This window comes from Triturus cristatus, chromosome 7 (assembly GCF_964204655.1).
Source record: "Triturus cristatus chromosome 7, aTriCri1.1, whole genome shotgun sequence".
NCBI classification, from domain to species: Eukaryota; Metazoa; Chordata; class Amphibia; order Caudata; family Salamandridae; genus Triturus; species Triturus cristatus.
In genome coordinates, this window is record NC_140590.1 from 1850305778 (window position 1) to 1850318499 (window position 12722).

General features: G+C 48.5%; 1 protein-coding gene and 1 long non-coding RNA gene across 5 annotated transcripts in view; one reads left to right on the plus strand and one right to left on the minus strand.

The window, feature by feature from the left end:
- The window catches only part of LOC146813441 (uncharacterized), a 152292-nt gene that overhangs the window by 124773 nt on the left and 14797 nt on the right, over positions 1–12722 (plus strand). The window lies entirely within an intron of this gene.
- LOC146813442 (ovostatin-like) overlaps positions 1–12722 on the minus strand; it is a 261286-nt gene that overhangs the window by 95278 nt on the left and 153286 nt on the right. For all 4 annotated transcript variants that reach the window (XM_085620204.1, XM_085620203.1, XM_085620202.1 and 1 more), the window contains exons 14-16: positions 5889–6034; positions 3138–3290; positions 1410–1577 (exon numbers count right to left, since the gene is read on the minus strand). In XM_085620204.1, coding sequence (XP_085476330.1) covers positions 1410–1577; positions 3138–3290; positions 5889–6034 — 467 coding nt within the window. The remainder of the gene's footprint in view (positions 1–1409; positions 1578–3137; positions 3291–5888; positions 6035–12722) is intronic.

Sequence of the window (12722 nt, forward strand, 5' to 3'; positions counted from 1 at the left end):
CACTTGTACAGTGCCATGGGGAGTGATTGGAAGATAGCCATTGATCCAACAATACCATGGTGCAAACCAAGACCAGAAGGAGGAGTTGGAAAAAAGGGGGGACAGAAGAAACTATACTGTACAGCGCCATACCCAAGATATGGAGTGGTGCACCACCCGTTGTGTAGAGCGCCATGTAGAGAGATTTGAAGATATCTGCATATCCAGGTATATCATGGTGTAAAGCAAGACCAGAAGGATGTGCTGGAAACCAGGGGGAAGAGAAGACTGCCCTTGTAGAGCGCCATGGAGAGCGACTCCCTAGTGTTAAGGGATCAGACGAAACCCTGGACTTTGCTGAAGAGGTCAGGAGGAGACACTTATCAGAAGAATCCCACGACCTGCAACACCAGCCCTGGGCCTCCAACACCGCTGCATGCACTGCGCTTTCTCACAGTTTGTGGATTTCCAGCTGGGTAGACCTTTCAGAACATGGCACGGATGGCAGACACTCTTGTTAGGAATCTAAGATACTATTGATTTGAGAAAGTAAAAACATGGTACAGTCTGAGAAAGGGAAGAACTGCATGTGGCAGACTGCAAGTTTCCCTTGCGGTGCACGGGGTGGATGGCTGCCGCGCGTGGATGAGGCTTCCTCCGGGACCTACACTTCTGAGCAGAAATCACCCCAACACCCGCCTTTACTGTGAACAGCTTCAGCACTAAGGCAGAGGTAAGAAACACTTGCACGCTTGCCATCCACCAAGGAGATTCAGCATGCATCTACCCCCTCCCCGAACTAGTGCTCGTTCAGACCGGTCTGTATAATATGTGGCTATTCAGCCGATGGACAGTGTTTGATAATTTACTGTACAATGCACTAGAGCCCATTTGTTTTAAATATTCGATGGGCGGACCCCAACACCGTTCAACCGGGGGGGGGGGGGGCAGCCTCACTCATTCGGTCTAGTTAGTTATCCATAGATCACTCCTTTGGAAGTTCACCAGCTGCCAGGCGCTGCCTCTCCCCCCTTGCCGCCTCAACCCCTCACCCCAAAAGTCTCCAACGACTACAAGGCCCTGAAGGCAGACCTGGCGTCTCACCCCCTGAATCGACCTATTGAGTGAGCATTAAACCCAATCCCCCCCCACCTCGAAGCCACCAGACAACATCCATGTTCAGGACAGACTGACGGCTGAATGCAGAGACCAAGATATTAGCTACCCAGAGAAAATGGCATGAGAGCAGCCCATTCGGTTTCTGGGGTGGGTTGACGACACCTGTATTATGTTAATGGTTGTGCGGAGCAGCTCTGCTCACAATGTACCCCTTCCGTGCCTAGAGTCTAAAAGCTGCCATAAACGCGCATGCTGCCCCCCCATACAGCTTTGTTTGCAGATACTGATGCAAGTGAGGATTGGACACTTACCTCAAAAATATCAGGAACGGACCTGTCCTTGCTGACGTCCGTTACCCTGTACGGCACACCTTTGTGAAAAATGTTCTTCATGTTCTCACATGGCTTTTCAGGATCTTTCAAGTCAAACCCAGCTTGATTTAACCCATAGAGTTCTCGAAACGGCATCTGGTTCATTATCTGCGAGGAGACGAAAAAAACAATACAGAATTTAAGAAACAAGGCACTTGGTCATCGTGCATAAGGATGGCTCTAGCCCTCAAGGGACTCATAAACGACTCAGCATTTCGATCCTGAATGAAGTCCAGCCTTTTAAAATAGATGAAATCATTTTTTACTATAGTTTAACGGTGGATTAAGGATCTTTACTAGGATGGGTGTTCATTGGGTCAGCCTCTCAATCATGATTGGATAGGTTTCTTGTCCCTCTCAGCTCCTTGTTCAATGGCTTTCCTCCTTATTCTTATGCGTGTCCCACCCAGAGAGCACTTCTTGACATTGTTCTTAATTGGAGGAGTTGTATCCTGCTAGTGAGGGATTATTTTTTGTTGAGCACGCCAAGGGAATGCCTCGCTTTTCTAGCTCTCTTCCCATTCCCCTTCCCCCCCACACAGTTTTCTTTTGTAATCTTTAGCTCCTCCTTTAGCGTTTAAAGCGAAAAACCTAGAGGGTTCTTGCTGTGTCTGAGCCTCCATCAAACTGCAGACCCTGAAAGAAAGTGGGTGTATTTCTTTCTGCGGCTCAGAGAGACCATGTGTGGAGCAGCTGAAAGCTCTCAGTTGGCCCATGATAACTCCATTCATGTTGGGCGTCCCAACTCTTCCTTGCAGGGACTTGAGTCCACCCGGAATTAGTCTGATAAACTGATTTGAAAAAGACGGCGGGTCTTCTACACATCGTGGCCCTGCTAGTGAAGAACAGAAGAAAATGTAAACTCCTTTCTCTAGCCGTGATGTGCCCTATGGTTGCTACCCTGCTTTCAGTATCTTTGATGAAAGACACCTTGATGCACCAAACTTGGGGCCAGATGTAGACAAGTCTTTTGCATTTCTTTACAAGTAGAATCACAATTTCGGCCCGTTAAGAAATGCAAAACAGCCTTTTCAAAAGGCTGAAAACTGTTCTCAATTTACGATTTCTACCCAGTATTTTACATGTGCTTTAGGAATTGCAAAGTATTTCCTAATGCGAATTGGCCATTTAGGAAATGCTATTACCCTCCCCTAAATCGATGTAGACCATGTGCAAGGTTGAAAAAAAAAAATGCATTTAAAAATGCCTTAGTTTAATGTAACATGAAGCGGACAAATGCCCCTAGGACATATGTGCACTACAAATGTTGGGGTGCCTCCAGGGCGGCCTTAAGCGCAGAGGCACCCTTGGGTTTGGATTTCTTAATTTGCAATTTCCTATTATGAAATCGTAATTTAGGAAATGCAAACCATTTCCTATTTTGACCATAAGAGGGAATGGATTGGCATTCCCTACTTGCCATTACTCTTTAGGAATCAGTATTAGGAAATTTACAAATGTTGTGCATACATGTTTGCATTTCCTAAAGAGCAATTCCTATGAAATTCCCATTTAGGAAGTGCAAAATAAGACTTTCGTACATCTGGCCCAGAGGTCCTTTGAAGTGCAGGTAACGCCCCGCTTCACACTGCACCCACCTCTCTTGCTTGGCAGCAGCATATCAGCACTGGTCAGAGTAGGAGTAAAAGGAAAGGGGAGCGGTCCTACCTGGTCACCGAGCGACTGGCCACTTCCACCATTCATGAGCAGGACACTTTCATCCACTGCGCGGACGCCGCAGCGGGATCCTGGTGCTGCCTGGATACGGAGATTGACATTGGAGCCGGGGCGGCCCTTCGCTACGGAGAATGTGAGGTTGACCTGTGAACAAGATACAAGATATCTGAAAAAAGAAAGGAGGAGCATGGCTCGAGGCACAAGCAATATACAGACTACTAGACCATGCAGGGACACTTCTTTTATCGCCCAGTAATCTGTAAGATGGTGACGCAGCCCTCCCTCCTCTGCATGCCTCCTAGGAGGAAAAAGGGTGTGAGCACCTTCATTCCAACACTTCGAATAATACACTCACTCCAATCAATCTCTTTAGTGGGGCACGGATATGCCCTTCGTCAACAGGAACCATCTAAAGGATAGGGTGCATGGTAGAAAGTGGAAGGGTTCAGCTACCCATGAAGTAGGATATGTTCACCAAACAAGGATGAACTAGTTGCTCATTGAGGCTCCATTTCTGTCAGCTGCTGGGTATTTGCTAAACCCCCTCACCCAACGGTGGCAGGGGACCCTGCGAAGGAGCAGCCAGTGTCCGGCGAGGTGAAGCAAGGCATCTGGTCACTCTTCGTACTCAGACTCTGCTAATCACAGTATAAAGTTGTGTACCGCTGGCCATTGCCCAGGGTTGTTGAGCATGAGGCTTCAGTTTAGGGTCAGGTCAACGGGCAGGTAGGTCTGAGTAGACTAATATTGGGATCTTAATTGCATGGTCAGCTCAACGGCCCTACACGCAGATCGCAGGATGTTTATGGTGATGTGAGGTGGTTATTGAGACTAGAGGTTCTGACAGTATGCTCAATTTGTAGGACCAGTCTTGGTGGAGGACCAGAATACTCTCAATGAAGGGCCTCCATTCAGAGTACTCATAGCCAAGTATGTGGCCGGCAGACCCTCCATCCAGAGCTCGCTGGCTTCCAAGGAAGAGACCGATGAGCACTGCAGTCTCAAAGCAGGGATTGGTCTTGCAAAGGCCTTGAATAAAGGAATTGCTGCACATGGGTACAAAGTAGGCCCAAGGGATTCTGGGGTGCTGAGACACTGAGAACCTTCAGTTAGGTTTTCGAGCAGGTCATTGGTTATGCGATATCAGGGAGGGATGCAAGATGACAGCAAAGATGCTAAACTGAAGGAGAAGACAGGAGTCCACTCAAGGAAATGGCAAAAGGTCCAAAGACTGCACAGCTGCCTTGGGCGATGGCTGGGGCATCTTTAGTAAGAATAATTGCGAAGACATTTGGCAACTTCACACTGTCCTGGGAAGGGGGAGATTTCCATTTGAGCACCAAAGGGCGTAAGGAGTGTGTGGATTACAGCATTCTTAGCTGATGAAGCTGTACATATGCGGCCCCTGTGCACATTTGCCATTATACCATTGTGCCATGGGCACACAGGGCCTATTCTGAATTCCACTGCATCTGAAACTTATATCAATTCGCCTCAGCAGGTTCCTAAACGTGTCCCTTTGAGATCCCTTTGACAATAGTACCAGCCATTGGACTGCCAAATAGAGGATGCTTCCATGCAGGCCAATTCAGCCATGTGCTTACGGTTAACTCCCGGGGGGACCAACGGTCACCCTGAGGGTTAACTCACTGGGGCTCACTTCTTGGCCCTCAGCCTCTTCTGTCTTGTTACAGGATGTGCCTCACTTCTTGGCCCTCAGCCTCTTCTGTCCTGTTACAGGATGTGCAAGCAGGGGAACACTCAGAATGTACACAGGGTTCTGAGACTGGTTGCTGTTTATTTCCGGCCCTTCCTTAACATCCCAAGGTCACAGGTAACCAGGGTTACAGGAAGCAAGGGAAGTACCAGAGTGTGAGTGGTGAAGCCAGGGACAACAGCCGCTACCCATAGTGACCCATATTGGACGCTCGTGGCCGATACTCGCTGCCCCCCAATATAACCCATGTATAGAAATGCCAGATCAGGTACAGGTTAATGGGACCAGACATGTTTGCTTGGCGGTCTTGCTATTGGTTAGAACATTTTCTTGATCAATTTCCTGACCAGAGATACCTTGGATTTCTAGAAACCCAAAAGTCCAGCAACTAAGTGAACCATTCTTCTGCCACATCCTCCAGCCTCGAGGTGGCGGCGACAAGCTGCACTCTGAGCCACCATGGACTTCTCCAAATCTCAGGCTACGCAACTGTCCCCGCCCACTGTCAGCCCTCAGCCAATCTGTCCCAGTGAGCAATCTGGTAGTGCCCGATGGGCTGCTCAGACAGGTAGCCGACATGCCAACATTTAAGAGGGAATGTGGAGATTTTATAATTATAAATTGGGAGAATGTATTTCCCCCATTGACTTCTATTGAAGCAGAGGCAACTTCGGGTGGAAGACAGTCAACATAAAGCCATTTTTGGCTTCTTAAATCGGTCGTCCCCCGCCTCCGCTGGGTCTATTTGCATGTATGTGGCAGTGTGTGGGCTGTCTTAGCCTGTTTTATGGCCCACTGGCTGTATTTTACAGTCGGTTTACCAGAGATTACCACAAACATTGCAGCACAAATGCAGACCGTCTCCAATACACTGCAAAACACCTACACAGCGTGTCTTTACAAGTTCAAAGCCGCCCTCATTTGCAAACATGGGAGCCTTTAGCTATCCGATTCACTAGTGGGGCCACTTTTATTCTGGCGCTAGGACCAGTCCCAGCCAAACCCGGGCCACCTCCCGGCCTCACCTGGTTCTGGAAGGCGTTCTCCACATCCATGCGGACACGATCGGCCACGATCTCCCCAGTGCTCAGGACTGTGAACACCACAAGGTGCGCCACTGGTGACCACTTGAAGTCATGCAACAACGGGAAGGTGAACGATCCCTTCGCGTCTAAAGGAAAAGTGCGAAAGAACACAATTAGCAAATGCGCTCCCAATGACCCCAAACTTTGACAGACCCAGGGATATGCAAAAGCCATTCACGGAGGTGCGGCTGCTCAAATCCCTGTTAAAGAAAGGTTTCCAAATTACTGGAGAAGTACAAATTAGGGGTGGGCGCAACTAGTAATGTTCTCTAGCGTAATTGCTGCAAAATGACTCTTAATTATGTGAAATTGTGTATGAAGCGTAATCCAGCTTTGAGTTATTTTTAGTGTAAAATACAGCCGTGCGTCCAAATGGGCCAAAGACTGCATTTTGCGCTTAGGATATGGCACTAAATGCTACCGACACGAGCAGCAGTCACTCACTCTTAGTTCATTGTTCCTGTAGTACCAGTTTGGCCCCAAATTACTCAAGCTGGCGGAAGCACGCAATTTCGCGTCACACACGTAGTGCGTAATTACTGCAATTACTCGAGCGTAATAATTTCTCCCGGCCCTAGTACAAATTTAGTGCTTTTGCACACCCAAATAGTCTACACTGCCTTCTGTAAACCCCATACACACTTTAAATTCCAACTCGGTTCTCCAGACCATCATGTCTGAACATCTAATGCCAACGAGCATTAATAGGTCGCTCCCACATTGTGTACTTCTCATTGGCATATATAATATTTCTTGTACGATTCACTGCCTCTGCATTTATGATTTGTAAAGCGCCCTGACACCCTACTCTCACATATGTTGCGCTTTAACGGAAATTACAGAAGATATTAATTGGTAAGTGCTATATAGTCATTGGTGTAGTTACTTTTATAGGTAGATGCATCCAACAGTCCTACAGTACATGAATGTTACATACTCGGCCTGGAATTGTCAAAAACCCGCCCAAGTCATAGAAGCTCTTCTGCCGTCACAAGCAGATTCTCTTGGCTCTGATGGGCATCAAGGTGTTAGGCTTCTGCCAGATCCAGCAAAGATAAAGTTCGAACAAAAGTAGTGCCAATGGGCCTTTAAATGAGATATCGGTGTTGGGCTGCATCTGGAGGAGGGGTGGCTGGCGAACTCCGCTGGCGGAGTTCGCAGAGTTTTGCTCACTCCACGTTCCGGAAAAAACTCAGCGAAGCAGAGTTTTACCTCTCACGCAGCTCCCCAACATTATGTTGGCGAGCAAGGAAAATCATATGCTATACCACCTACTAACGAGATTTCTCAACATGGGCGATCATGGCAGTTTGCCACTGCTCACGTTGAAACCTGCCATTCATGTTGAGGAAGCTGCTACTCTAGTACAACATCTACTCGTGCAGCAGAAAGAAGCAGCGCCCTCTCGTGCTGCGCAGGGTGCCATTCGGGCTGATTTTACAGTGCTCATGGACGCAGCAGCGGCGTTCGAGGACAGATGCCTGTACACCGACTTCCAGCTTTGAACCACCCGTGCTTAATTTTCTAAGACTATCATTGCCTTGGTCAAATTGATTCTGCCACCAGGTTTCGTTCCAGGATTTACTCGGGTTTTTTTAGGGCTGTCCTACCCCTCCCTACCCCCGTTCTGTCCTGATGAAGACCCGCTTTTGACTACCGAAAGGAGCACATATTGGGTTGAAACGTTGACGACCACACAAGGCCCAGATTGACCAAGGCTCTGCACAACTAAAGAAAAAAATAATCAGCCGGTAGAGCCATTGTATTTTCCTATTATCTGGCCCATCACCCATATATACATAATTTTCACCACCATGTATATATTGCACACCACTGAGCACTCATGTCACTTGGCCACCACTTACTTGCAAAATCTCACTTATATTGACAGCCGTGATTATATGTGTAAAAAAAATATATGAATGATATAATTTTGATAAAACTTACACAGTAGACAGCAATTGGAGTCATGTGCCCTATTGTTTGTGAAAATGTTTTCTGCGTCTAGGTGTTTGAGATACGAATGTTATTGTAATAAAATTGACAGATGCGACACTTAATGCACTAACAGAAGTAATCGGTAACCCGACAGAACCAATTTGTTTACTACGATATACCCAGGTTCTGAGGGACACAGGGTCACCCCATTTTTTTCAGACTATATACAGTGCAGGACAAACTCCCTGCGCTAAAAATCAGCACGACTTACCGCACTCTGCTGCTTGCGGAACTCTAGAGAGCAGCAGAGTATTTTTTCAGTACTTTGTGGAGTTCCCCGTAGCAGAACTCCAGCCAGGCCTATTCTGGGGTTGAAAATAAGAAACCTCCTTTGCCACCTGCAGACAAAGTGCTGGTGCTACTAAAAAAGTCAAGTGTCAGCAAATTACATTTGGACAAAGTCACAGCAGCAGTCCACCTCGGGTGGAGACCGATATGGCTCAATCCACCTGGTTATTAGGATCGGTAGAAAAAGCTAGCGTCACCCAAGGATGCCTTTCACCTTAAGAGAGACAGCAGTCCTGCCGCTCACCACAGTCTACCAAATAGAAGTACTACAAGTAGACAGCTCCTCAAGGCAAACGGGCCAACAGGATTACAAAAGGAGCCTGGTCTCCAATCTCCACATTCCATTTTCTAAGACTCCTACCTCCAGCTGCAGTAATGTTGGCAATACTCATCTACTTTCTGGGAAAACCAACTCACCTCCCTCTTATGCAAGAGATCAGGCCAGGGGTATCCAAAATAGATTATGGGCCTCCATTACTCTGGTTTACTTACACACACAAACAACGCATGTACCATGCAGGCCGCAAACACGCACCACATACACTTAAAATGTTAGCCCGAGGACCTGGGTTAGCACATGGAAGCATAACTTTACACAAGCTGGGCCTGTAGGCCTTTACTGCAGCGACAGGTAAAAAGATCTACGGATTCCCAAGACAGAGCCGGGGTGGCAGCGTACTGTGTACTAAACCCATGACAGGGACAGTAGTCCAATGTTTGTGTAATGAGGGCACGCGTGGTGCACCTCCCCAGATCACGCGACAGGTCCTGGGCAAGGACAAAATAAAAAAAAAACAAGATAACAAATACTCGCAGGTGTGCTCGCGGAGCAGAGGAACATGATTCCATGCCATGCAGGAGGCATTCCCACCCCAAAAACCACTTACGCTGAATTCTTTCATAAGGTGCTGAGTGGAGAGAACAGAATTAAATGCCCATAATGTATGACCCTTCCCGGATGACTGCTAAAAGGCCCAAAAATACGACAAGGAGGACTTCTTTCCCCCTGAACACCAGCAGTAGTTCCACAAGTACATACATCTGTAAACATTTCCAACATATTTTGCCTCATTTCTCCTCCAAAGTTGAGCAAGGTCCAGCAAAGTCTGGTCTTGGCAAATATGCATTTTTTGTTAACATATGCAATAAACGAAACTGGCAAAAATAAAAACAATAAAAAAAATAAAAGAATAACCCAGCAACCCTGGCACAGATGAGTACTCCTTTTCAGATGGATTTGCACATGTGATCAGGCACAATACTCTCCCTCACCAGGTGAGGCCGCCAGTGGATAAAGTGGTATGATGACCACTGCCCCATGATGCATGCTATTGGCAGAAGCAAAGTGTGATTGACAGCTCAACTAGCCAATGGATGAAGAGGGTGGACTGAAAACACCTGCATGTACCTATGTGTATGTATTACTATGATTTTGTGGGAGACAGGAGGTGGTCTCTTGGACCTAAGGGCCTAACTTTTGGTGCTCTTCTGCACCCCTTGCCACCCACAACTCGTGCACCATTGTTGCTCCAGAGTGGAATGAGCCCCGCTCTCATGTTGGATATCGTTTCCGTATCCACCACGCATACCCCTGACATACATCGGAAACATCACCTTATTAATGAGATGTGGGTCTTTGAATTTATTACACCAAGTAGTAGATGCAGGAAGCATTACCCTCTCCATTGCTCTGGGGATGGTCGCTAAATAATAATTCTCCAAGTCAGCAAAGTCCAGTCCTACCCTCGACCTGAGCGCAGAGTCTGTCTGGATACTTTGTGGGCTGTCCCTGGCCAGACAAAAGAGGTCCTGTTGATACATTTCTTTAAATGAAACAAATCACCTCAAATGCAAACATTGCCGGAGAAACAACATTGTAATCTTACTTAAAGAGCTAGCCCTACAAGAGAACAAGACAGCTAAACCATCTTTTAAGGTCCCCCTGGACCTGCTGGAGGAGTCTGCCAAGGTTCAGCCTGTATATGGCATTGCCCCTCCCAAGGATCCAGATCCAAAGATACCCCAGCAGGTACAGCCCTACCATAATGTCACAGCGCTAAGTCGATGTTTGAGCCACTCCCAGTCTTGTGCAACTGACCATAAAACGGGATATTCCTCAAGATTTGAGCAGGAATATAAACCCTACCTTAAGGTTGTGGAGTTCAGGATTGTGACATTGATGAGGACTTGCAAGATACCATGCCTGGCTCTCTTCCACGGACTGTGAAAGTACCAGAGGTGCCTCGTCTGATACGCGGCCAGGATACTGTGCATTTCATCCATCTCCCATTGATGCTTAAGGGGCGGTGCTCAACCCTTGACCTGAGAGCAGGGACCAGTATACGAACATGTGCGGCAGCACAGAAGACATGCCGTCAGTAGGAAAGGAGCAACCAGGAGAGGTGCTGCGAGGCTCACACCAAAGATGCAGACATGCTGCATGAGGAAAGACTACCAGCGACCATCATGGGATCACCAGAGGATGCCGCCTGGCTCACTCGACCCAAGGGAGCCGTGTACCTGGAGAAGCACGCGGAGGAGTCGGGAGATGGAGTGACGGTTCCATTCACGCTCCCGGAGGTGCGCGACTCACTCTGGTGCATGCAAGAATCCAGGATCCAGGTTGAAGGGAGGGGAACAAGCACAGGGCACCAGTGACGATTCGCGCCCACATCCATCTGGGCACTTGGTTAAAAGCAAGGCAAGGATGTTTTCTTTCTTGAGCTAAACTAGTTGAGCTTGTGTGTATTGAGCACTGATTCCCCCATACACCAACGCCACCTGGTGGAGGCTCCCAAATATATGCAGCTGCCCGAGGCCACCGCAGGGGGCCACTCAGGAGGGTGGCCCGATAGTGGTATTGGGCTTGGAGAAAGAGTCCCCACCAGGGTCGCGGGCGTGCCACGTTATGTCCGGTGCGCTGGGCAGGGTGAGGGGTACATAAGTCCGCCCCCCCCCCCCCCACCATGTTTCCTGCCTCTCGTGCACCGGACGCGCCATGGTCCAGGAGAACTGGAATGGCGAGCAAAAAAACGATGGATTTAGGCCCAGATCTCTGTACTGGGGTGAATGTATGACATTGTTCTGCATTCTGTCCATCAATTGTTATTTTTGCATTTGTCACCAGGAGAAGGGTGAACAGCTCCATGCGCAAGTTCACTCAGCAGAGGGGCCTGGGATTCATTAGACATGAAATGATTCAGGAGAGGGTCAAGGGATACTTTGAGGCAGCCTGGGTACACCTCACCCCAGTAGGGATGGACTTGTTCTTGTTAGACTTGCAGGAGGCGCTAGCACACAAGGGTTGCAGGTAAAGACGAGTGGTTGGTGGGGGGCCCTGGCGGCAACGGTTGGCCGCCTCCAGGGCTGTGGCGGAGTTACAGGGCGATCTGGAAGCAAATGGGTACAGAACGGTACCTCTGTGCGGTACATAGGAGTGCCAGAGCCGAACCCCAGGAGCCTCATGGGAGGTTCATGGAATCTATGTTGGCGCCCCTTTAGTCCTTCAGGCGGTTGTGGGCCTGAGCAACCGGGGGCTTGTCTAGCTATGCTCCACCCTGAAAGGGGTGTGAGTAGAAGGGACCAAGGATTAGGTGATCCGGGAAGGGGATCACCAGAAGGTACAGTACAAAGTGGTTCGCCACGGTGCTGCTAGGCTCATCAGGTGGGCAGGTGGCGAGAAGAGTGCCTGCCCTTGGATCGCCCGCAAGCGAACCCACCAGATTACATAACGTTGTGTGTAATAAACCTGCAGCAGTGCCCCCCCCCCCCCCAACTCTTAAATACGGTTTCGTAGTGCTGGTCATGGTTAGCAGCCAGAAAGCGGACACGTATCTCCTTTTAGGTTAAATTAAAAGTGATTCACTATCTCAAATTGGTATTTAGGTCTTTTGCATAGAAAAGGCAGATACTAAGCATCCGTCATTTAAAGTCTCTAAAATCAATAACGTTGAGAAAGGTGGTCCTCACCAGTGTTCCTGCAGTACATGTGGCTTTGGGTAACCGTTATCAAAGACTAGTTTGTAAAACGTCCCTCGAATGCTTTCCTGGCAATGCAGTGTGCCTCCGTGCCCCCTCCCCATATGTGCAGGAGATTCCCAGAGACACCTCTGTGAGGTACTTGGGTAGGCCTGCCCCCTTCAAGCACTGATCACAGTTAGCCAATGAATTATCAAAATGTTGTGGATTTACTCACAAGACCCATACCATAATGGCAATTATTTTTGTACCCGAGCCAGCGTTGCGAGGGTTGGAACCTCTACTGCATGGGTTCATACCTGCGTTAGTTTCATGGGGACTGCCAGCGATGAATAATGAGGCAGGAAACCACAATGCAGGATTCCACAGTGAAAGAAAATGGGGTTCTGTTGCAGTACTATTTCCCTCCCCCCCCCCCCCCCCCCCCCCGGACATCCCACCTTTCGCCTGGCTAATGATGCAAATTGGACTTTAGAGTACTGGGACCCTGCTGTTCAGGTTTCCAATACC